The sequence below is a fragment of the Trachypithecus francoisi genome, unplaced genomic scaffold (assembly GCF_009764315.1).
Source record: "Trachypithecus francoisi isolate TF-2019V2 unplaced genomic scaffold, Tfra_2.0 Lachesis_group0, whole genome shotgun sequence".
NCBI classification, from domain to species: Eukaryota; Metazoa; Chordata; class Mammalia; order Primates; family Cercopithecidae; genus Trachypithecus; species Trachypithecus francoisi.
This window is the reverse complement of record NW_022681453.1, coordinates 16,674,480-16,700,676: the sequence shown is the minus strand read 5'-3', so window position 1 is coordinate 16,700,676 and position 26,197 is coordinate 16,674,480. Positions and strand designations below refer to the sequence as shown.

General features: G+C 46.1%; 1 protein-coding gene across 9 annotated transcripts in view; it reads right to left on the bottom strand.

Annotated features, from left to right (window-relative positions):
- ARIH2 (ariadne RBR E3 ubiquitin protein ligase 2) overlaps positions 1 to 26,197 on the bottom strand; it is a 70,320-nt gene that overhangs the window by 6,241 nt on the left and 37,882 nt on the right. For all 9 annotated transcript variants that reach the window (XM_033206720.1, XM_033206744.1, XM_033206681.1 and 6 more), the window contains 8 exons: positions 17,491 to 17,558; positions 13,530 to 13,593; positions 11,204 to 11,354; positions 10,011 to 10,132; positions 7,929 to 8,038; positions 4,662 to 4,779; positions 3,327 to 3,377; positions 3,215 to 3,236 (listed from right to left, as the gene is read on the bottom strand). In XM_033206720.1, the coding sequence (XP_033062611.1) occupies positions 3,215 to 3,236; positions 3,327 to 3,377; positions 4,662 to 4,779; positions 7,929 to 8,038; positions 10,011 to 10,132; positions 11,204 to 11,354; positions 13,530 to 13,593; positions 17,491 to 17,558 (706 nt within the window). The remainder of the gene's footprint in view (positions 1 to 3,214; positions 3,237 to 3,326; positions 3,378 to 4,661; positions 4,780 to 7,928; positions 8,039 to 10,010; positions 10,133 to 11,203; positions 11,355 to 13,529; positions 13,594 to 17,490; positions 17,559 to 26,197) is intronic.

The following is a 26,197-nucleotide window of genomic DNA, read 5'->3' as shown; positions in this document are numbered from 1 at the left end:
AAAGCAAAACCCAGAGACCCAGAGGTTGTTCCATTTCTCTTATGGGAGCCTTCACCTAATAGTGGCAACACTGCCCTCTCCTTAATTAGCTAGGTGTGCTTGCTACCATTTCAAACAATACAGGCTGGGTGTGGTGGCTCACACCTGTAATCCAAGCACTTTGGGAGGCCAAGGCGGGCTAATCACGAGGTCAGAGTTCAAGATCAGCCTGGCCAACATGGTGAAACCACGTCTCTAACAAAAATACAAAAAATTAGCTGGGTATAGTGGCGGGCGCCTATAATCTCAGCTACTTGGGAGGCTGAGGCAGGAGAACTGCTTGAACCCAGGAGGCGGAGGTTGCAGTGAGCCGAGATTGCACCACTGCACTCTACCCCCGGCGACAGAGTGAGACTCCATCAAAAATTAGCTGGGTGCGGTGGCATGTGACTGCAATTCCAGCTACTCCAGAGGCCCAGCAAGGATAATTGCTTGAACCTCGGAGGTGGAGGTTGCAGTGAGCCGAGATCGCGCCACTGCACTCAGCCTGAGTGACAAGAGCGAGATTCCGTCTCGAAAAAAACAAAAAACAAACAAACAAAAAAACCACCACATTCCTTAGGGTTGCCCATATAGGTGATATAAATATACAGCAAAGAAAGAGATGGCAGTTTTTTTTGAGATGGAGTCTCGCTCTATCGCCCAGGCTGGAGTTCAGTGGCACAATCTCGGTTCACTATGACCTCTACCTCCTGGGTTCAAGCGATTCTTGTGAGATGGCAGTTAACTCTGGGTGTCAAGCAATATGGACACCCATGGGGCTTCTTAGGCACTAGAAATGTGGTGGGTGCTGGGGTATTTGTCATTATTCTTTAAACTCTGTGTGTCTTTTGCATTGTTCTAAGTGTATGATATACTTCTCTCTCCGATATATACCAAGAAAAAGGGGGGGAAAGTGTGTGGGCACGCTGGCTCAAGCCTGTAATCCCAGCACTTTGAGAGGCTGAGGCGGGTGGATCATGAGGTCAGGAGATCGAGACCATCCTGGCTAACATGGTGAAACCCCGTCTCTACTAAAAATACAAAAAGAAATTAGCCGGGCGTGGTGGCGGGCGCCTGTAGTCCCAACTACTCCAGAGGCTGAGGCGGGAGAATGGCGTGAACCCGGGAGGCGGAGCTTGCAGTGAGCTGAGATCGCTCCACTGCACTCCAGCCTGGGCGACAGAGCTTCTCTGTCTCCAAAAAAAAAAAGAGTGTGGCCCCACAGAAATATGCCACTAGCCATGGCCTATCTTCATTCGGCACTGCAGAGTCAATTTTACTAAGTCCCTGCCATGACCACTCTGATTAAGAGGACTCCTGGGGCCGGGCACGGTGGCTCACACCTGTAATCCCAGCACTTTGGGAGGTCAAGGCAGGCAGATTGCCTGAGGTCAGAAGTTCGAGACCAGCCTGGACAACATGGTGAAACCCCATCAATACTAAGAACACAAAAATTATCCAGGTGTGGTGGTAGGTGCCTGTAATTGCAGCTACTGGGGAGGCTGAGGTAGAATTGCTCGAACCCAGGAGGCAGATGTTGCAGTGAGCCAAGATTGCGCCATTACATTCCAGCCTGAGTGACGAGCAAAACTCCATCTTTGGGAAAAAAAAAAAAAAAAAAGGCCAGGCACGGTGGTTCACACCTATAATCCCAGCACATTGAGAGGCTGGCGGATCCCGAGGTCAAGAGTTTTTTGTTTGTTTGTTTTTGAGATGGAGTCTCGCTCTGTCGCCCAGGCTGGAGTGCAGTGGCTCTGTCTTGGCTCACTGCAAGCTCCGCCTCCCGGGTTCACACCATTCTCCTCCCTCAGCCTCCCGAGTAGCTGGGACTACATATAAGCGCCTGCCACCATGCTCGGCTAATTTTTTGTATTTTTAGTAGAGACAGGGTTTCACTGTGTTAGCCAGGATGGTCTCGATCTCCTGACCTCGTGATCCACCCACCTCGGCCTCCCAAAGTGCTGGGATTACAGGCATGAGCCACCGCGCCCGGCCGAGGTCAAGAGTTTGACACCAGCCTGGCTAACATGGTGTAAACCCCGTCTCTACAAAAAATACAAAAAAGTAGCCAGGTGTGGTGGTGAGTCCCTGTAATCCCAGCTACTCAGGAGGCTGCGGTGGCAGAATTGCTTAAACCCAGGAGGTGGAGGTTGCAGTGAGCCAAGATCACGCCACTGCACTCCAGCCTGGGCGACAGAGTAAGACTCTGTCTCAAAAAGTACAGAAAAGAGGGTTCCTGGAAATAGCATTTGCACAGGCCCTTACAAAGCAAAACTCTTGGTCAGGCGCAGTGGCTCATTCCTGTAGTCCCAGCACTTTGGGAGGCCAAGGTAGGCAGATCACCGAGGTCAGGAGTTTGAGACCAGCCTGGCCAACACGGCAAAACCTCGTCTCTACTACAAATACAGAAATCAGCCAGGCGCGGTGGTAGATGCCTGTAATCCCAGCTACTCGGAAGGCTGAGGCAGGAGAACTGCTTGAAAACAGGAGATGGAGGTTACAATGAGCTGAGATTGCATCACTGAACTCCAGCCTGGGTGACGGAGTGAGATTCCTTCACAAAAAAAAAAAAAAAAAAAAAAAAAGAAACTCTCACAGACTCTCAGGGGCTCCTGATAAGCATCAAAGCAGCTGGGTAGGAGACCCACTTGGACATATTTTCTGCTTGAAGGGATTCTGTTTCTTCAGCTGACCTGGCCGGGTGGCATACAAAGCCAATGGGTTCTAGCTATGTAAATTATTCCTGATCGATGAAAGAGGTCTGAAAGGTTAAATCAAAACTCCCACTAGAAACTTTGTAAAACAGCAAGGGAAAACCATTATTTTACTACTTCTGGTAAAGGTATCTACAAGGTAGCACAGATAAGCCCCAAGCTACTTACCTGCCTTGGCAAAAAAGTGAAAGCAACACCCTGAAATCATCTTCTTGGATAACTGAGGATCATGAGGATTATCCCAAACTTGACGTCTGACTATATACGTTAGCAAGACAGCAGTGGGATTGTAAGAGGGACCAAAAAATAGAAAATAAAAAAAAAAAATAAACTACTTTATGCCAGTTACTGTGACTGTTAAGTGACTGAGGCTCTTCTATGTTCTGGCATTTCATGGCAGAAGTACTCACTTAAATAGTAACGGAGACCCAACCACAAGAAAGTGCCACTGGGCCTTACATACCAAGCTTAGAACTCACCGTGTTTACATTTGGAGCATTGCTGTCAGAGGGAAACAGAAGAGAACACGTTAAGGGCACACTGACCAAAGGTTCCATGTCACACATACAAAGTGCAGAGGCTTCCGCTCACCATGTGATTGCAGCCTCCATTCTTCTCAATGCAGATGTTGCACTTGGGACACTGAGGAGACAGAAGGGTGCCATTAGGCTCACATACCACCAGGCTGGTTTTAAGACAAATTACACAAAGCTCCTGGCACCTGTGCCCAGTTGCTCATCGTGCGAGCACTTCTGGGGAGGAGCATCTCATTTAAATGTGGCAGGTCACTGAGGCTGGAACAGCAATTCAAGGAAATGAGGTCAGCATATTTGGCTTTGAAATGCTTCAAGCACCAGCTGAACCCCACTAAGTCTTCCACCATCTGCCCCTGCCATGAAGCTGCTCAGATTAAGCACAGGTTGAATCAGCAGAAAACCTGACTTCTTGAGAGGACTGGCAAAGAAGCACAGGAGCTGCCACAATGGATTCAGTCGTGGTCAGCTTGCCTGAACTTCTGCTTCGAGAAGAGGGTAAGGAAACCACATCTAAAGCTCCTCTCTACCATTTGAGAGATGCCAGCAACCTGAGGCAGCAATGCAGAGACCAGTCTGATGCTGTGATCTCCCACTGCTGTGAAGTCGACCATGTTTAATAATGTCGTTATTAAAACTGTGCTTGTGGCCGGGCGCGGTGGCTCAAGCCTGTAATCCCAGCACTTTGGGAGGCCGAGACGGGCGGATCACGAGGTCAGGAGATTGAGACCATCCTGGCTAACACGGTGAAACCCCGTCTCTACTAAAAATACGAAAAACTAGCCGGGCGAGGTGGCGGGCGCCTGTGGTCCCAGCTACTCGGGAGGCTGAGGCAGGAGAATGGCGTAAACCCGGGAGGCGGAGCTTGCAGTGAGCTGAGATCCGGCCACTGCACTCCAGACCGGGCGACAGAGCAAGACTCTGTCTCAAAAAAAAAAAAAAAAAAAAAAACAACTGTGCTTGTGAGTGCATACTCTGCAAGTGACTGACAAAGGGTACAGTGACCCCTAGAGCCGGCGGGCCATACTTTCCCACAGGAAACTTCAAAATGAGTATCGTGCAGGTCTGAGCTTGCATTACAGCCTTACTATGTATCAAGTGTGGCTATTAACCACCTCCTTTTCAGAGCTGTTAAAGGCTGGTAGTTCTCTTCTAATTAGTTCCCCCTTTTCTGGCATTTTGGCATTTCATAATAATAAAGAAAAAATGCACCCAATGCATCCTGTGATAAACTGCTACAAGCTGCCAACTCTGCATGAGGGTCCCCAACCCCCAGTCCTCAGGAAGGGCCCTGGGGCTTTGGGTATTCTGCTCTCAGATGGCAAATCTCCAAGGCTAGGCCCTGGGCAGCAATAAGAGGGCAGATCCATGAGAGGTAAAATACAATCCTTACGTCTTTAGTGTGAGCACTAATGTAGTTGGCTGTTTCAGAGTCGTCTGCACACTTCGTGAGCCATTTCCGGATCGTGGCGCAGTCTGTGGGTGCATGATACATCTGACGACACTTGAAACTTAAAATTGGAAAAGAAAAACATTCAAATATTCATTAAGTCAGGGTCCCATGTTTAAAATTTTCCTTTTATCCAAGTCAACAAATCATGAATTAGAGCTTTTCTTTTTTTTTGAGACGGAGTCTTGCTTTGTCGCCAGGCTGCAGTGCAGTGGCGCGATCTCGCCTCACTGCAAGCTCCACCTCCCCGGCTTCACATCATTCTCCTGCCTCAGCTTCCCGAGTAGCTGGGACTATAGGCGCCCGCCACAACATCCGGATAATTTTTTGTATTTTTAGTAGAGATGGGTTTCACCATGTTAGCCAGGATGGTCTCGATCTCCTGACCTTGTGATCCGCCCACCTCGGCCTCCCAAAGTGCTGGGATTACAGGTGTGGGCCACCCTGCCCGGTCTAGAGCTTTTCAAATAGGTAAATTTCTCTCTCAAGGCCCATGGAACCTTTACTTACTCATGAGTTATACTGAAATACTACATGAATGTCTCTTCAACTTAAGCCTTTGTAAGACATGCTCTAAGATGCACAAATAAAATGTTTCTGTAGGCCGAGTGCAGTGGTTCATGCTTATAATCCTAGTACTATGGAAGGTCAAGATGGGAGGACTGCTTGAGCCCAGGAGTTTGAAGCCAGCCTGGACAACATGGTGAGACCCCATCTCTACAAAAAATGAAAAAATTAGCCAGGTGTGGTGGTATGTGTCTGTAGTCCCAGCTATTAGAGAGTCTAAGGTAGGAGGATTGCCTGAGCTCTGGAGGTCAAGGCTGCAGTGAGCTATATTCGCATCACTGTACTGTAACATGGGCAACTGAGAGAGACCCTGTTTAAAAAAAAAAAAGGATCGCTTTAGACCAGGAGTTTGAGACCAACGTAGGCAACATAGGAAGACCCTGCCTCTACAATCTTTTTTTTTTTTTGAGACGGAGTTTCGCTTTTGTCACCCAGGCTGGAGTGCAATGGCATGATCTCGGCTCACTGCAACCTCTGCCTCCCTGGTTCAAGTGATTTTCCTGCCTCAGCCTCCTGAGTAGCTGAGATTACAGGCTCCTGCCACTACACCTGGCTAATTTTTTTTTTTTTTTGAGACGGAGTCTTGCTCTGTCACCCGGGCTGGAGTGCAGTGGCCGGATCTCAGCTCACTGCAAGCTCCGCCTCCCGGGTTCACGTCATTCTCCTGCCTCAGCCTCCGGAGTAGCTGGGACTACAGGCGCCCACCACCTTGCCCGGCTAGTTTTTTTTTTTGTATTTTTAGTAGAGACGGGGTTTCACCGGGTTAGCCAGGATGGTCTTGATCTCCTGACCTCGTGATCCGCCCGTCTCGGCCTCCCAAAGTGCTGGGATTACAGGCTTGAGCCACCACGCCCGGCCAACCTGGCTAATTTTTGTATTTTTAGTAGAGACGGGATTTCACCATGTTGGCCAGGCTAGTCTTGAATTCCTGACCTTAGGTGATCCACCCGCCTTGGCCTCCTAAAGTGCTGGAGTCACAGGCGTGAGCCACTGCACCTGGCCTCTACAACAAATTTTTAAAAATTAGCCGGGCATCTGTAGTTTCAGCTACTTGGAAGGCTAAGGCAGAAGGATCACTTCATACCAGGGGTTTGAGGCTGCAGTGAGCTATGCTATGTACGTTAAGTATCTTGTTTAAACATCTTGTTTACCAGCCCCCAAGGTGTCAAACGCAGAGCTATGACTCTCATAGGGCATGGTGAGGTACTCCGAGAAGGACTCCTTAGCTCAGACCTAAGGCAGGATTGAGATCCACTTCTGGGAGTCTCATCTGATTTCCCAGTCAGACATGCACATAAGGATGCACAAATGCCAGAACTTGCAAAATCTGTAGGGTCATGATATATCTGATGACACTGAAACTTAAAACAGAAAAAAAAAAGACTCCAATATTCGTTGGGCTAGGCTTCCATATTTTCAAATTTTCTTTCGTGCAGGCCAACAGTACTCTGTGGCTAGAAAAGGCCCTGAGGCAAATACCCAGGGAGGTAACTTCATAAAGTGGGACACAAGAATAAAGAACAATTACAAGGAGTCTCTCTGAATCTGCTGTGATCCTGGTGGCTACCTGATTTAAAATGAAAGAACCACTACATTAGTGATTTTTAACCTTTGGTGTCAATAATGTTTTGAAATGCAGGCATGTGCACACAGACACACATCTCATTTTCCAAGCAGTTTCTCTGAAGCCCCGCCATGAATATTCCAGGGAGGTATGATTAGGACAGATCTGGGCCTAAATTATGGTTCTACCATTTACTAGGTTTACCTTGCACCTTGATATCTTCATAGAATATAAGGGTCATAGCCAGGCGCGGTGCCTCAATCCTGTAATCCCAGTACTTTGGGAGGCCAAGGTGGGCAGATCATGAGGTCAGGAGTTTGAGACCAGCCTGGCCAACATGGCAAAACCCCGTCTCTACTAAAAATACAAAAATCAGCCGGGCATGGTGGCATGTGCCTGTAATCCCAGCTACTCAGGAGGCTGAGGTAGGAGAATTGCTTGACCCTGGGAGGTGGAGGTTGTGGTAAGCAAAGTATGCACCACTGCACTCCACCCTGGGCTACAAAGCAAGACTCCGTCTCAAGAAAACAACAAAAAACGAGAGAATATAAGGGTCATATACAGTTGTGATAATGCAAGGTAAGTGATCAGGATAGTGTCTGTCATCTGGTAAGCCTTCAGTAAACTTCAGTTATTCCCACGGTATCTACTGAATGAAGTGAACCTTGAGTAGATGTAGAACATATTTATGACTTAGTTTTACAAAAATTAGCCATGAAAGGCCAAGACAGAGAAAGATTAAAATGCTGAAGATTATACCTTTCAAACACAGTAATATGTGATTAGCTATGCAGACAGATAGATCCCACACAATCTCTGGGCCATGAGACTTAGTAGCATAAGCCACAACACATTCTCCAAGAACCTGTGTCACTTCCTTGCCTCCAGACTGAGCATGTATTGAAGACTTAGTGGAATATGAGATGCTGGGCATAAACCTACCCACTTGGAGCACAGTTGCTCTGTTGGCTCAGAGACCCTGCCTCTTCCAGTGCCGCCCTCACATGGAGCAACAGCAGTGGTGCTTTGGAGGATGGGGCATGAGCCCAGGGCTGTTCAGCACTCACACTCACTCTTACCAGAAGACCTCGTTGCACCGATTGCACTGTACTCGGCGAGCTCTAGGCTCTTGTACCCGAATAACCATGGGGCAGTCTGCACCAGGGCACAGCTGGAGCTGGTAATGACTCTGTGAACACACCAAGAGGAAACAATGAGGACATCTCTTAGTTGCTGTCTAAAAATCAGAACCCCCTGAATATTCAAAACACTTTCTGTTCTCCCAGCTGATGACTTATACCAAGGGGTTATATAAATTCAGAAAGGATGTTGTGAAAACCAAACATAAGCCAGATATTAAAGAGGAACTTAGGACGTCTAGCTTAAACCAGGTAGCAACTCACTGGAATGATCTAAGGTTATATAGAATTGCACCAGGCATGGTGGCTCCTGCCTGTAGTCCTAGCTACTAAGGAGGCGGAGGTGGGAAGACTGCTTGAGGCCTGAAATTTGAGGCAGCAGTGAGCTGACTGCACCAACGCATTCCAGCCTGGATGACAGCAAAACTCTGTCTCCAAAAAAATTAAAAAATAACAAATAAGGCCGGACACAGTGGCTCATGCCTTGTAATCCCAGCACTTTGGGAGGCCGAGGCAGGCGGATCACCTGAGGTCAGGACTTTGAGACCAGCCTGGCCAACATGGTGAAACCCCGTCTCTACTAAAAAACACAAAAATTAGTTGGGTATGGTGACGCAAGCTTGTAATCTCAGCTACTCAGGAGGCTGAGGCTGGAGAAGCACTTGAACCTGGGAGATAGCAGTTGCGGTGAGCTGAGATCATGCCGCCACTGTACTCCAGCCTGGGCGACCGAGTGAGACTCCATCTCAAAAAAAAAAAAAGGTATCTCTGAGGAGCTTAATGACCCTCAAAGGCAGCAAACAGCATAAAGAACAAGGCCTTCTGTTTATCCTGTGGCATGTGCATGACAAGAACCTGACCATAAATTAATCTGGAAAGCTTAGGCAAAAAAGACAAAGACGAAAGTTATGCTGCATCGGGCGGATGGCTTGAGCTCAGGAGTTCGAGACCAGCCTGGGCAACATGGTGAAACACCCATCTTTACAAAAAATACAAAAATTAGCTGAGTTTGGTGGTGCATGCCAGTAGTCCCACCTGCTCGGGAGGCTAAGGAGGATTGCTTGAGTCTGGGAGGTCAGAGGTTGCAGTGAGCGATGTCTGTGCCTCTGCACTCCAGTCTGGGTGAGAGAGTAAAACCCTGTCTCCCCTTCCAAAAAAAAAAAAAAAAAAACCAAGAAAAAAAAAGAAAAAAGAAAAAGAAAAAGAAAATTATATTGCATGGAATCAGCAGGCCTAGCAAATGGCCTAATAGAGGGAAAGGACTACAAAAGTGATCATGCTGGAATCCTGGACAAGTTTTCCAATTACTCAAAAAGTAATACCCCTTCTCTCTGCTCAACCACACAGGGAACCGAATATAACAGCAGCTCCTAAATACGCCTAATTTATATTCATCCACTGAACACACAATAGCTTTTTTAAGCCACTATGTACAAGGTGGGGATGTGTCTATGGAAGAGAAAATCAAGACTCAGAATAAAAAAAAAAAAAAAAAAGAGGCTGGCTGCAGTGGCTCATGCCTGTAATCCCAGCACTTTGGGAGGCCGAGGCAGGCAGATCATGAGGTCAAGAGACTGAGATTATCTTGGCCAACATGGTGAAACCCCACCTCTACTAAAAATACAAAAATTAGCTGGGAGTGGTGGCGCATGCCTGTAGTCCCAGCTACTCAGGAGGCTGAGGCAGGAGAATCGCTTAAACCTGGGAGGTGAAGGTTGCAGTGAGCCAAGATTGCGCCACTGCACTCCAGCCAGGCAACGCAGCAAGGCACTGTCTCACAAGAAAAAAAAAAAGAGTGGTCACAAAGCAAGGAAGTATCCAAGTTTCACACAATAGTGTGTCTGACTCTAGGGCCTGTACTCTTCACTATCACTCTAGTGGTTTTCAAACTTTTTTAAACCTATAGAGCTCTTTCTTCGAACACTATCACTTAATGTCACCCTAGTCTATAAAGTAAGTAACTGACCCTCTGATGGAAGGTAGGCCCAGGAAGACAGAAGGCAGAACAAAGGCTGGCCATACCTCCACATAGTCCCTGAAGAGGTAGCGCCTGTATTTCTCTCTCAATTCTTCATTGGGAAGCAATGGAAACACAAAGTCCTCTGGTGTACGGAGTGGACAGTCCTGAGCCATACAAGAGACTCCTGTTGAACAAAAACAACCTGATGGGGCTGGGTGCAATGGCTCATGCCTGTAATCCCAGCACTTTGGGAGGCCAAGGCAGGCAGATCACCTGAGGTCGGGAGTTTGAGACCAGTCTGACCAACATGGTGAAACCCCGTCTCCACTAAAAATACAAAATTAGCTGGGCATGGTGGCACATGCCTGTAATCCCAGCTACTCGGGAGGCTGAGGCAGGAGAATCGCTTGAACCCGGGAGGCGGAGGCTGTGGTGAGCTGAGATCGTGTGATTGCACTCCAGCCTGGGCAACAAGAGCGAAACTCTGTCTCAAAAACAAAAAACAAAAAACCAACCAACCATGATGGACAACCATACTGCAGAAGACACAATGACACAATTTGCCCACCCAATTCAGTCAACAAATCCAAGTTGCATAAAATAAAGCCTTCAAGCAACAGAATTTATTCAAAGACAAATTAGCATATTTTCACAGCAATGAAACTAAAATATTATCCCAAATGATATCACTAATGGCACCATTAGATAACAAACCCATTTTAAAAATCCTTATTTAGAGTTCTTGACTAACAACTGAGTTTTGTGATGTTTAACATTATTTACAGGTGATTATCACCAATTGTGGGACTCTGCAGATACCAATTAATGTGATACTAAGTTGTTTCAGTATCATCAAATCACAGTATAACAAATATTCCTGTAAGTAATCATCAAATTTGATTTGTGCTATGTTACCTAACTAGCAGCAAACTCTTGTGGGCATTTCTGAGTTATGGCTGCCACTTGTGGAATCAAGGTAGGCAGTTTAAAGGACGGTTCTCCCAAAAGGTGGAGAGAAGGTCGCTCTGCACTCACGCCAAAATTTACAACAGTGTATTTAGTTTTCTCATTTTGCTGAGGACTGGGGAAACCTTTGTCACTGTTTGTATTGATGTATTTGAAAATCATTAGTTCTGATGATAAAAACCTCAATCAGGCTCAGAAGAAAACACTCAGTTTACTTGAGTACATGAAAAGGCAGAGTCAAAGATAAACACTTAATGCCAGCTTTTTATAAGTTCTGTGGCAGACTCACCCACGCCCACGCCGTCCTTGACGAGAACTGAGCAGTGCTGCTCCCAGCAGCTGCGGCAAAACTGGTGCTGACAGGCCAAAGAGAGTAGGTTTTCCTTTCGCACAAACTGCATACACACTGCACAGTGGTGAGGGGGATGGGATGTGGGAACCTGGAGAGAAATAGAGCCACATGAGCCAAAGAAGAGTCAGGTCCAGGAGGCCATAAGGGTACCTCATGCAGCCGGGTGCATGGGAAGTGATCCTTACCCTGCAACAAGTATCAGCACTCAACTGCAATGTGTGGACTCTGAGTCCCAAGGGTACTAAGCTAAAAGTATATACCAGGAGGGCTTCCTGAAGGAGGTAGCAGCTGGGCTGGGCTTACAAAATCACCCGGATTCAGAGGCAGAAAGAAGGCTGAAATGAGAACTTACAGTGGTTTATAATGGCAGACTGAAAAACTCAGGGTTTCAGAATTGCCAAGGTCCTTAAGAGGTCACTTAGTCCAACTTCTTTTAGAAGCTATCAGGTTAGTTTTGTAAACTACCCCTGTTAAGTACAGCAGAGTTGCCCCTCACAACTACTAGAAACCCAGTCACAAAGGTTATTAGAGGATAAGTCTATAAATTGTCTAACGGCCAACACTGTAGTTTTACTTGTCAAGGACAGTGGTTCCACTATATCGATGTGCCCAAACCACAAAATACTCCAGCCTTGTAACCAAGTTACAACTCATCCTTAATACACCAGATGTCACATGTAATTAACATGGGGAGGTGGCAGGGGGATGTGGAGACATCTACTAGGGAAGAAACTCTTCTAGAACGTGTGCAAATAACTGTATAGCATGAACTCCAGAATCCACATCATGCTACACAAACTGGCAGAGAAAGACAATCTGGGGACCTTGGCTAAAACCACAAACCAATGGAAAAGTCCACTTACAAGAACATTAGGTTCTTTTTAGTTTACTGGGAATATAAAAAAACAAGTTGAGGAAAAGAACTGGATTCTCATGTTTATCCATTTTGCTTCTGGAAACCTTTGTCTTAAGAGGCTGCAGAAATTATGCGGTGATCTGAGCCCCAATTCTGCCTTCCAAGATCTCTTTTAGCATGGCCCTCATTCAAAAAATATTTGAAATATGTTCGTTTAGCTCCTAGATACACAGGAAATTGCTATGCATTGTTAAAATACAGCTTCTATGGTAGGGGTGGTAAAACAATATGCGTTAATCACTATAACACATGTGTAAAAGTTTATAGATATAATTAGGTGAGTTTCCAGAGGAATGATCCAGGAGAAAGGCTTTGTCAAAGAGGTGGCTTAGATTCTTAGATTCTTTTTTTTTTCTTTTGATGGAGTCTCTGTCACCCAGGCTGGAGTGCAGTGGTGCGATCTTGGCTTACACCAAGTGGTGCAACCTCCACCTCCCTGCCTTCAATCGTTCAAGCGATTCTCTTGCCTCAGCCTCCCGAGTAGCTAGGATTACAGGTGTGCGACACCATGCCTGGCTAATTTTTGTATTTTTAGTAGAGATGGGGTTTCATCATGTTAACCAGGCTGGTCTCGAACTCCCGACCTCAAGTGATCCGCCTGCCTCGACCTCCCAAAGTGCTGGGATTATGGGCGTGAGCCACCGTGCCTGGCCGGACTGGGGTCTTTAAAGATGAATTCCCTCTCTATAAGCGAAGATGGAAACAGAGTCTGGACATTCTAGGAAGGGAAGGCACAAACAGAACAGAAGACATATGCAGTAATCTCAGAAACACCAAAGCACCCAGAAGGAATGGAGTGCAGGCTGAAAGTGCAGAGAGGAAGGTGGGGCTGGAGAGGGCCAAAGAACAGGCAATGATTTAGTCCCTAACTGTAAGGAAACTTTTCAAACCATAACAGAAGATTTAAGTCAATACTAGAACAAATACTGTGGGCATGTTGAACTATAAACAAAGCAAAGGTAGCTTTTTTTTTTGAGACAGAGTCTTGCTTTGTCGCCCAGGCCCGAGTGCAGTGGCACGATCTTGGCTCACTGCAAGCTCCACCTCCCAGGTTCACGCCATTCTCCTGCCTCAGCCTCCCAAGTAGCTGGGACTATAGGCGCCCGCCACCACGCCCGGCTAATTTTTTTTCTGTATTTTTAGTAGAGACGGGATTTCACCGTGTTAACCAGGATGGTCTCAATCTCCTGACCTCGTGATCTGCCCGCCTTGGCCTCCCAAAGTGCTGGGATTACAGACGTGGGCCACCATGCCTGCCCAAGCAAAGATAGCTCTTAACGACACTGCAAGCCAAAGCAAGAACCATGTGCAATCAGGAGAAGCCTCCTTCAAATAATAGACACTCACATGTTTTGATGGATTAGGCTGAACTCGAGCCTCAACAAGCAGTTGAGCAGAATTGGACTTGAATCTACAAAACAAAAAGCAGAAATGAAGGGAATCAGAAGCTAAAGACATTTTTACTCCTGAACAATAACAGGACAAAGATGTTTAGAGCATCTTTGTCTCTACTTTCTCACAGAACCAAGCTTCCTTTTATCTCAGTACACAGACTTTTTTTCTCAAGACAGAAAATGCAAAATATAAAGGAATAATAAAAAATATAAAGCCTGATAAATTATGCTACATTTAAGAACCTCAATTCATCAGAAGACAACAAAGTCAAAAGCCAAGCCATAAGCTGGAAGATAATTCAATATATAAACTTCTAGGCCAGGCGCCATGGCTCATGCCTGTAATTCCAGCATTTTGGGAGGCCAAGGGGGGCAGATTACTTGAGGTCAGGAGTTTGAGACCAGCCTGGCCAATATGATGAAACCCCGTCTCTACCAAAAATACAAAAATCAGCTGGGCATGGTGACACGTGCCTGTAGCCCCAGCTACTTGGGAGGCTGAGGCAAGAGAATTGCTTGAACCCGGGAGGCAGAGGTTGCAATGAGCCGAGATTGTGCCATTGCACTCCAGCCTGCAAGACAGAGCGAGACTCTGTCTCAAAAAGAAAAAAAAAAATTCTATAGATATAGCTGGGCGCAGTGGCTCATGCCTGTAATCTTAGCACTTCGGGGGGCCGAGGTGGGTAGATCACTTGAGGTCAGGAGTTTGAGACCAATCTGGCCAACATGGTGAAACCCCATCCGGGTGTGTTGGCTCATGCCTGTAATCCCAGCTACTTGGGAGACTGAAGCAGGAGGATCGCTAGAACCTGGGAGGTGGAGGTTGCAGTGAGCAGAGACTGCACCAGCCCGGGAGACAGAGCAAGAGTCTTGCTCTGTCCCCCCCCCCAAAAAAAAAAAAACAAAACAAAAAACATACGCACACACACGTATAACTGGCAAAGGATTACTATTCAGGAAAAACAAAAACTCCTATATATATATATAACTGGCGAAGGATCAGTATTCAGAGTAAACAAAAGCTCCTAAAAATCTATTTGGTTCTAGGAACTGGACATGGGAGAAGGGGGAAGGATCCATTTGGAAGAACAACATAATTCAATAAAAAATGGGGAGAAGACTTAACAGGCATTTCAAAGGAGGAGGCAGCAAAAATGGCCATTATATATGAAAAGATTCTCAACCTCCTTAATAATACAGGACAGTGAAACAATTAGATGCCATTTACAGCCACCAAATGGCAAAACTTTAAGTCTTACAGTATCAGGAACACCTATATACTACTGCTGAGCATGTAAAGTGGTAAATCACTCTGGAAAACAACCTGGAATTATTTAGCAAAGGCAAAAATAAACGTACACTATAGCCAATAATTCCTTTTATATATTTAACTCCAGAAAAATTATGTGACAGGAGTCACCTACAATAATTTTCCATTTAAACAGAATTATCAAGTGGCAATAAAGTGTCACACAAAGCCCAGGTCAACAAATTTCCAAGATACTAGGAATTGGAGCAGAAAAGAATTATGTCTCATCTATGTGATTTCTACCTAGTCAGAATGCTTCCCTCAACTATCCTTATTGAGGGGCCCATTTTATTTCTAATTCCCACACTAGTCTTTTAAGTCTCTTTTGCCATCCAAATCTCCACTCCTGAGTTACGCTGAAAGAGTTTAGGCAGTGAGAGACATCCTATTGCCAGAACCTATGTGGTTCCAGAGTTTTGGGCAGTAGTATAATAATAAGGCAGAAGTTCATCTGTAATTTCATCTAAATGTATTCCAACTCGAGTACACAGGATGAGAGCAGTTAGTGAACCAGGAACACATTTACTCTTTCCTGATTGTGCTGAGCTGTTCCAGCTGGTATGTCCTTCCCAGTTGTGTTCAGCCTGGAGAAGGAAAAGCATGACCTTCCTCTGTAAATTCTACTAAAAATACAAGAAGTAGCCAGGCGTGGTGGCAAGTGCTGGTAATCCCAGCTACTTTGTGGGCTGTGGCAGGAGAAAGTTGCTTGAACCCTGGAGGTGGAGGCTGCAGTGAGGCAAGGTCGTGCCACTGCACTCCAGCCTGGGTGACAGAGTGAGACTTTGTCTCAAAAAAATAAAAATAAAAAAAATCATACCATATGAGAAAGGAAGACTCACTGCAGTGTGAAAGAGTAGGAATGGTAACAAGTACTTCTCACCAGAGGGAATTTTGCTCCCCACGACTTATTTGACAATGTTTGGAGACATTCTGGTTGCCAAGGACTTAGAGGTGTGGCTTCTAGTAGTTAGAGCCCAGGGATGCTGCCAGACATCCTACAATTCACAGATCAGGCACCCACAACAAAGAGTTATCTAGCCTAAAATGTCAATAATGCTGAGGATGAGAAACACTGTGCGAGACAGGACACATGCCTCCAAGGGTGAGCATAAAAGATTCCTACAGAGGATGCAGAGGAGGAGGTGCCCCTTTTCCTGACAACTTATAAGACATCTTGAGACTCTAAGGTCTGTATCTTAAGATCGCTATTTCTGGAGGAAGTGGAAAGAAATACTCAAATACGCTGCTGGTAGAGGTGGTGGGTGGTAAAGCAGCCTGTATGTTCTTTTTTTTTTTTCTTTTTTTTTTTTTTTTTTGAGACAGAGTCTCGCTCTGTCGCCCAGGCTGGAGTGCAGTGGCCGGATCTCAGCTCACTGCAAGCTCCACCTCCCGGGTTTACGCCATTCTCCTGCCTCAGCCTCCCGAGTAGCTGGGACTACAGGCGCCTGCCACCACACCCGGCTAGTTTTTTGTAGTTTTTAGTAGAGACGGGGTTTCACTGTGTTAGCCAGGATGGTCTCGATCTCCTGACCTCGTGATCCGCCCGTCTTGGCCTCCCAAAGTGCTGGGATTACAGGCTTGAGCCACCGCACCCAGCCTTTTTTTTTTGAGGCGGAGTCTCGCTCTGTCGCCCAGACTGGAGTGCAGTGGCCAGATCTCAGCTCACTGCAAGCTCCGCCTCCCGGGTTTACGCCATTCTCCTGCCTCAGCCTCCTGAGTAGCTGGGACTACAGGCGCCCGCCACCTCGCCCGGCTAGTTTTTGTATTTTTAGTAGAGACGGGGTTTCACCGTGTTAGCCAGGATGGTCTCGATCTCCTGATCTCGTGATCCGCCCATCTCGGCCTCCCAAAGTGCTGGGATTATAGGCTTGAGCCACCGCGCCCGGCCATCTTTTTTTTTTTTTTTTTTTTTGAGAACGAGTCTCATTCTGCCACCAGGCTGGAGTGCAGTGGCACAATCCTGGCTCACTGCAACCTCCGCCTCCAGGGTTTAAGCGATTTTCTTGCCTTAGCCTCCTGAGTAGCTGGGACTACAGGAGTGCACTACCACGCCAGGTTAATTTTCATATTTTTAGTAGAGACAGAGTTTCACCATGGTGGCCAGGCTGATTTCAACTCCTGACCTCAGGTGATCCGCCCGCCTCAGCCTCCCAAAGTGCTGAGATTACAGGTGTGAGCCACCACGTACGGCCAGCAGCCTACATTTTCTAAAGGAAATATGACTTGTACTATGATGCAATCCTCAAGTTGACATATCCAAAAGAAGTAAAAGATGTTGGCGTGTGTTACCTAGAAAGGAAGGCACTGATTAAAAATTAACAATGGGAAAGAAAATCTGAATTAACTTCACTGTCCAACAACAGAGGTTTGGAAAAAGCATGGAATATCTACGACAGAATACAGTGCTAGTATAAAACTGGGGTAGAAGAATATACTGAAGATATGGGGAAAGTTCACAACATATTAAGAGAAGAGGATGGAAAACAGAATCCAATGTTTTAAAAATATACCATGCATATTGGAATATAGTCCAAAATGTAAACAATAATCACCACAGAGAGCGGAGCTATGGGCAGTGTTATCTCTCCTCCCCCAAATACCTTACCTGTCCAATATCTCTGAAACTTGCCAGTGGAAATTAACTAATATAAGTTTAGCAACTGAATGAGATACCTAGAAAGAAGAAAAAAAAAATCAAATTATAATTGCATTTTCTTTTAAGGTGTTTCACATTTTGAGAACCGCATACATTCATGTCTATGCCAAGCCCAGGCTGGATTACCAAATTCCTCCTCTTGGTTCTCTGCTTTGTCTTTTAAGTTCAGACTCTTACAATCTTAGTGATTTCAAGAATCTCTTGATTTTCGATCTTTGTTTTCATTAATAAACCTTTCAAGAAAATTAATTTCATTTGAAACTTAAAGACACTCATTTTACAATAACAACCTAGCATCTATTAATAACATAAACAACAGAGCTGGGGTTTCCTTCATGTCATATATGTTCCCTCAAGCTGCTGTAGGAGGTTGTACACCAGAAACACATCTCTATTTAGGCCTGTTACTTGTAGAAAATCCCCGGGTCTGGGTTTGCATAAACCCTACAGAAACACCAGAAAACAACCAACAAAGCATAAAAACCCAAAACTCAGTTTAAAATCACTGAATTCCCAGCAGCCAATGAGTCCTAGTTGCAAGGAGTTTCAAAATTTGTGGGCAGCCTTTCTGGCCTCTATATGCTCTTAGGGGACATTTAAAGCACATGGTTATAGCTACTAAAGAACCTCAGAAGGTGCGTTGAGCTAGCAATTCTATTTCTGTAAAGTCTCCCTGAGGAAATGACAGAGGATATGTTTACCACAGGATTATTTACAATAGTAAAAAAATTAGAAATAATCTAAATATCCAACAAAAATGAGTTAAATAATATATGACAGATCTATGCAATGGACTACTACGTGGTTATTTTAAAAGATTTAGAAGTTTATTGACATAGAAAGACTTTTTTTTTTTTTGAGACAGTCTTTGTCACCCAGGCCAGAGTGCACTGGCATGACCTTGGCTCACTGCAACCTCTGTCTCCCAGACTCAAGTGATTCTCCTGCCTCAGCCTCCCGAGTAGCTGGGATTACAGGCATGTGCTACCACGCCCAGCTAATTTTTGTATTTTTAGTAGAGACAGGGTTTCACCATGTTGGCCAGGCTGGTCTTGAACTCCTGACCTCAGGTTATCCGCCTACCTTGGTCTCCCAAAGTGCTGGGATTACAGGTGTGACCCAGTGCACCCGGCCACTTTTTTTTTTTTTTTTAGTAATGCACTGCGCTATGTTGTCTAGACTAGAATACAAGGCTATTCACAGGCATGATCATAGCACACTACAGCTTTGAACTCCTGGGCTTAAGTGATCCTTCCACCTCAACCTCTCAGGCACTACAGGTGCATATCACTTCACCCACCTTAGAAGTTCATATTTTAATGTTAGGTTAAAGAAGCATATAAGCATCTACATGTTATAGTCGTAATTGAGAAGTAAGCTAGTTACAAAATACTGTAAGTGTCAAGACTTGGGTGAGACCACAGAAGACTGGGATGTGCTTGGAAGCCTTAGATCATCAGACTTCCCAGAGAAAGCAATACGCACCATGAGGGTACTACTAAAGCAAGGAGAAAGTAGGAGCATATTTACAGTTAGGGTGACAAGAAAACACACAGAACATTGTCTGGTCACTGGACTGAGTCCTTAAACAAGAGCTACCATGGATCTGTAAGGTAGTATGTGCCTGGTCCACAGATAAGAACTGCAGCAGAGGAAAGACACACAGTGACCACCACATGATCCCTCCTTCTAGCACTCAAGTCACTCCTGAAAGGAGACAAGTGAGCACCTACTAAACAAGGGCACATCCCAGTATATAATGAGTGTCAAAGGCTATGCAATCAGTGAGTGCTTCCTGTCCTATAGTCCAGGTACATCTGGAGAAAAATCAAGGACTCAAGACATCTTACTTCGCTCAGGATGGGGGTCCCTATTTTCCTTTCAAGGTAAGTGGCATCTGACCCATGCATGCTGCCACAGTATTTTCTTGCAGAGGCCCATGTAGACTTTAGGCCTAGGTTTCCCAAATTATGGCTGGTATTTCTTCTGTCCTCAACAAGGCTATTCGTCCCCAACAGACCACTATCACAAAATGAGAAGAGAGACAAGACATCTTGTTTAAACTTTAACAACTGCTGAAATACAGCCTTTGGATACAAATAGCTTTTTAATTTTTTTTTTTTTTTTTTGAGACGGAGTCTCGCTCTGTCGCCCAGGCTGGAGTGCAGTGGCCGGATCTCAGCTCACTGCAAGCTCCGCCTCCGGGTTCACGCCACTCTCCTGCCTCAGCCTCCCAAGTAGCTGGGACTACAGGCGCCCGCCACCTCGCCCGGCTAGTTTTTTGTATTTTTTTTAGTAGAGACGGGGTTTCACCATGTTAGCCAGGATGGTCTCGATCTCCTGACCTCGTGATCCGCCCGTCTCGGCCTCCCAAAGTGCTGGGATTACAGGCTTGAGCCACCGCGCCCGGCCTTTAATTTATTTTTTATTTTATTATTATTATATATTTTTTGAGATGCATACTCGCTCTGTCGCCTAGGCTGGAGTGCAGTGGTGCGATCTCTGCTCACTGCAAGCTCCGCCTCCCGGGTTCACGCCACTCTCCTGCCTCAGCCTCCTGAGCAGCTGGGACTACAGGCACTTGCCACTATGCCGGGCTAATTTTTTATAGTTTTAGTAGAGACAGAGTTTCACCGTGTTAGCCAGGTTGGTCTTGATCTCCTGACCTCGTCATCTGCCCGCCTTGGCCTTCCAAAGTGCTGGGATTACAGGCGTGAGTCAGCACGCCCGGCCTATTTTATTATTATTATTTTTGAGACAGGATCTCACTAAGTTTCCCAGGCTGGAGTGCAGTGGCGTGATCGCGGCTCACTGCAACCTCCACTTCCTGGGCTCAAGCGATACTCCCAGCTCAGCCTCCTGAGTAGCTGGGACTACAGGTGCAAGCCACCATGTCCAGTTAAGTTTTTAAAATTTTGTAGAGACATGGTTTCTCCATGTTGCCTAGTTTAGTCCTGAACTCCTAAGCGCAAGCAATCTGCCTGCCTCAGCCTCCCAAAGTGCAGAGATTACAGGTGTGAGCCACTGAGCCTGGCCTTTTTTTTTGAGACACAGTCTCCCTCTGTCGTCCTGGCTGGAGTGCAGTGGTACGATCTCGACTTACTGCAACCTCCGCCTCCCAGATTCAAGCAATTCTCTGCCTCAGCCTCACAAGTAGCTGGGATTACAGGCACCCGCCACCACGTCCAGTTAATTTTTGTATTTTTTTTTTTTCTTTTTGAGACGGAGTCTCTCTCTGTCGCCCAGGCTGGAGTGCAGTGGTGCCACCTCGGCTCACTGCAAGCTCCACCTCCGAGGTTCACACCATTCTCCTGCCTCAGCCTCCCAAGTAGCTGGGACTACAGGCACCACCATGCCTGGCTAATTTTTCTTTTGTATTTTTCAGTAGAGATGGGGTTTCACTGTGTTAGCCAGGGTGGTCTTGATCTCCTGACCTCGTGATCCGCCCACCTCGGCCTCCCAAAGTGCTGGGATTACAGGTGTGAGCCACTGCGCCCGGCCAATTTTTGTATTTTTAGTAGAGACAGGGTTTCACCATCTTGGCCAGGCTGGTCTTGAACTCCTGACCTCATGATCCACCAGCCTCAGCCTCCCAAAGTGCTGGGATTACAGGCATGAGCCACCGTGCCCAGCCTATTTTTTAAAATAGAGATGAGGCTGTGTTGTCCAGGCTACAGTATGGTGGCTGTTCACAGACATGATCCTACTACTGATGAGCACAAGGGTTTTTTTGTTCTGTTTTTCACAGACAGGGTCTTGTTTTGTTGTACAGGTTGGAATACAGTGGCATGATCATCGCTCACTATAACCAAGAACTCCTGGGTTCGAACAATACTCTCACCTCAGCCTCCCAAGATGCTAAGACTACAAGCCCATACCACCACCCCCAGCTAATTTGTTGTTGTTGCTGTTATAGAGAGGGGCTCATTATACTGCTCAGGCTGGTCTCAAATTCCTGGTCTTAAGTGATCCTCCTGCAGCACAGGAGTTTTGACCTGCTCTGTTTCCAATCTAGGTCAGTTTACCCCTCAAATAGTTTTAAAAAACATGAAGTGGGGCCAGGTACAGTGGCTCACACCTGTAATCCCAGCACTTTGGGAGGCCGAGGCGGGTGGATCACAAGGTCAGGAGATCAAGACCAGCTTGGCTAATATCCCATCGCTACTAAAAATACAAAAATTAGCTGTGTGGTAGTGGGCGCCTGTAGTCCCAGTTACTTGGGAAGTTGAGGCAGAAGAATCGCTTGAACCCAGGAGGCGGAGGTTGCAGTGAGCTGAGATCACGTCACTGTACTCCAGCCTGGGTGACAGCAGAGCAAGACTCCGTCTCAAAAAAGAAAAAAAAAACAAAAAACAAACAAATAAACAAAAAAAACACCATGGAGTGATACTGCTTTAGATGAACTCCTTGCTGGAACCTTTTCTTTCTTCTCATACCCAGAGGGGCCCAATCAGCCTTATACCATGCTTTCTGTTCTGACTTCTACATGTCTCATTATGCATGACCACCAAGTCCTAGCAAAGATACTACGCCACCTAGGAAACTCAGAGGAATTCTGACTATGTCCAATAGCTGCCACCTTTTTTTCACTATAGCCGGGCACTTCATGCTAAGAACAGGGGTCAGGTTGACTTACAGATCCACAAAGCCCAGAAATAGACGGCACACTGGGTAGCCACTCAACAAATGCTCATTATTTAAATGATATGCCTTTAACCTGTGGATTTAAAATAAAATTTTGCTGTTTCATTAGAAAGGTCAAGAAAGTTTAACACTGATCTCTTGATTTCAACAGCACTAACAGCCACAATGAAGCCTCAGAATTAACACACTAGGTAGAGCTCACCTACAGATAACAATATAACCCTCTAGTGAAGCCAAGAATTTCCTGATGACTATAAGTCTGCTAATGACTAACTCAGAATACCCCAGCAGAGCTGAGTTCTGGTGAGAACAAATAATTGGAAGGGCGATATGCCTACCACTTTATAAAATGGACAGTGGAGAGGTGTAAATCTATTCTTTTAATGGCAACAGCCAAGAGTACATCAATACATATAGGATAGGCTAGGCACGGTGGCTCATGCCTATAATCCCAACACTTTGGGAGGCCGAGGCGGGAAGATCACTTGACATCAAGAGTTAGAGACCAGGTAAGTTGTGGCCAATGTAGTGAAACCCTGTCTCTAATAAAAATACAAAAATTACAAGGCCGGGCGCAGTGGCTCAAGCCTGTAATCCCAGCACTTTGGGAGGCCGAGACGGGCAGATCACAAGGTCAGGAGATCGAGACCATCCTGGCTAACATGGTGAAACCCCGTCTCTACTAAAAAAAAAAAAATACAGAAAAACTAGCCAGGGGTGGTGGCAGGAGACTGTAGTCCCAGCTACTCTGGAGGCTGAGGCAGGAGAATGACATAAACCCGGGAGGCGGAGCTTGCAGTGAGCTGAGATCCGGCCACTGCACTCCAGCCTGGGCGACAGAGCGAGACTCCGTCTCAAAAAAAAAAAAAAAAAAAATTAGCCGGGCATAGTGGCTGGCACCTGTAATCCCAATTACTCGGGAAATCAGGAGGCTGAGGAAGGAGATTCACTTGAACCCAGGAGGTGGAGGCTGCAGTGAGCTGAGATTGTGCCACTGCACTCCAGCTTGGGTGATAGAGCAAGACTCCATCTCAAAAAAATAAATACACACACACACACACACACACCAGCTGTATGCATCTCCTAGCAGCCTTCTGTAAGAGACACTACTGGGATCCACACGTCAAGGTGGAGGTGACTGCCAGGCACAGTGGTTCATGCCTGTGGTCCCAGCTACTCAGGAGGCTGAGGCGGGAGAATTGCTCAGCCCAGGAGTTCGACACCACAGCCAGTCTGGCAACACAGCAAAACTCCGTCTCTTAAAAAAAAAAAAAAAAAAAGGGCCGGGCGCAGTGGCTCACTTCTGTAACCCCAGCACTTTGGGAGGCAGAGGCAGGCGGATCACCTGAGGTCAGGAGTTCGAGATCAGCCTGGCCACCATGGTGAAACCCCGTCTCTACTAAAAATATAAAAATTAGCTGGGTGTTGTGGTGGGTGCCTGTAATCCTAGCTATTTGGAGGCTGAGGCAGGAGAATCACTTGAACCCAGGAGATGGAGGTTGTAGTGAGCCGACATGGTACCACTGCACTCCAGTCTGGGAGAAAGAGTGAGACTCCGTCTCAAAAGAAAAGAAAAAAAAAAGTAAAGGAGATAATTACCCGTATTAGGTTGATAGTACATAGAAGATTAGAGACTCTCCCCCTCAAAAATCTACTACAAATCTGATGAAATTCTGGGACCACTAATTAAAGGGAAAACGTAGTGTCACTGCACCTCATCCAGTAATGGACACCAGGAAGGATGTATAGGAAAGCCAGATTCCCCAGAGCCCTCTGAGTAAAAGCAGCACAGAGATGGAGAAAAACAATGAGAAAATCATACTCTAGAAAAATATATTCTAAAAAGGTAGTCTCAGCAAGGAGGCCACCTTCTGCCTGATTTGGGTCACAAGAGAGAACTGACTGAAACCCCATCTCAACTCCCCAGCAGTTTTCCAAAGGAACCAGTGGCCACCTTGAGCCATCTTGGCCTCCTGGCAGAAGGGCCAAGACAAATTACTAAACAATATTAAACCAGATTAAAGGTAAAAATCTGTCTGAGTGACAACAGCTGAGCTTTCTAAGGAACGAATTAGTATTCACATCATCAGTCTTTAAAGCTCAGAAGAGCTCAACAATCCATTTAGAATCTATCACAGTCAACACTTCCACAACTGAGTCCTTCACCCCGTCCCCTTGTTACCCTTTATAATTTGTTCAATTGTGGAGAGAAAATCTTTCAGTAGAATCAAGATGAGCTCTTGCTGGGCTGTTTTAATCAAGGAGCTAACAACCTGTTGGTAGTTAGGACTAAGTATTATCAAGACAACTTATAAAGAAAAGGCTGAATCTTTTCCAAAAGGAAAATGGATCCAGGTAGTAACCAATGTAACCCAAAAAAAAGACTAATGACTTGGAAGGAACACATTGACCAATCCGGTGTTCAGAATAAACTTGCAGTTCTATTAGATCAACAGGTAGTCAGAGGATTAAAAGTCCTATATATTTATGAATGCCTTTTCTTTTTTCTTTTGAACTCCATCTGTTGAGATGGAGTCTCATTCTGTTACCCAGGCGAAAGCGCAGTGGCACAACCCTGGCTCACTGCAACCTCTGCTTCTCAGGTTCAAGTGATTCTCCTGCCTCAGCCTCGCGCGTAGCCTCTGCCTCCCAAAAAGTGCTGGGATTACAGGCAGTCACCACCACGCCCAGCTATTTTTGGTATTTTTACTAGAGATGGGATTTCACCACGTTGGCCAGGCTGGTCTCAAACTCCTGACCTCAAGTGATCGCCCTGCCTCAGCCTCCCAAAGTGCTGGGATTATGGGCATGAGCCACCAAGCCCAGCACTATGAATGCTTTTTCTATTTCTAGAAACATTAACTGAGGAAAAAACTAGAAATTAAGAACTAGAAAGTTTCCTGTCCAAAAGGAGTTTCAAGATAATTACTGAGTAATCTGAGTCTCTAATTAGAGAGATAAAAAAGGTATCTATTGTTCCCTCCATCTCAAGGGCCAAAAAAAGGGTGGGTGTGGTGGCTCAAGCCTGTAATCTCAGCACTCTGGGATGTCAAGTTGGGAGGACTGCTTGAATTCAGGAGTTTGAGACCAGCCTGGGCAAATAGTGAGATCCTGTATCTACAAAAAATCTTTTTTTTTTTTTTTTTTTGAGACGGAGTCTCACTCTGTTGCTCTGACTGGAGTGCAGTAGCGCTATCCCGGCTCACTGCAAGCTCCACCTCCAGGGTTCACACCATTCTCCTGCCTCAGCCTCCTGAGCAGCTAGAAGTATAGGTGCCCGCCACCATGCCTGGCTAATGTTTTGTATTGTTTAGTAGAGACGGGGTTTCACCATGTCAGTCAGGATGGTCTCCATCTCCTGACTCCCAAAATACTCAGACTACAGGCGTGAGCCACCACGCCCGGCCTTTTTTTTTTTTTTTTTTTTGAGATGAAGTCTCGCTCTTGTCCCCAGGCTGGAACGTAATGGCGCGATCTTGGTTCACTGCAACCTCTGCCTCAGCTTCCTGAGTAGCTGGGATTGAGTAGCTGGGACTGAGTAGCTAGGACTGAGTAGCTGGGCGTGGTGCCTGCCACCACGCCCAGCTAATTTTTGTATTTTAATAGAGACGGCGTTTCAACATGTTGGCCAGGCTGGTCTCAAACTGTGACCTCAGGTGATCCACCTGCCTCAGCCTCCCAAAGTGCTGGATTATGGGCATGAGCCACCAAGCCCAGCACTATGAATGCTTTTTCTATTTCTAGAAACATTAACTGAGGAAAAAACTAGAAATTAAGAACTAGAAAGTTTCCTGTCCAAAAGGAGTTTCAAGATAATTACTGAGTAATCTGAGTCTCTAATTAGAGAGATAAAAAGGTATCTATTGTTCCCTCCATCTCAAGGGCCAAAAAAAGGGTGGGTGTGGTGGCTCAAGCCTGTAATCTCAGCACTCTGGGATGTCAAGTTGGGAGGACTGCTTGAATTCAGGAGTTTGAGACCAGCCTGGGCAAATAGTGAGATCCTGTATCTACA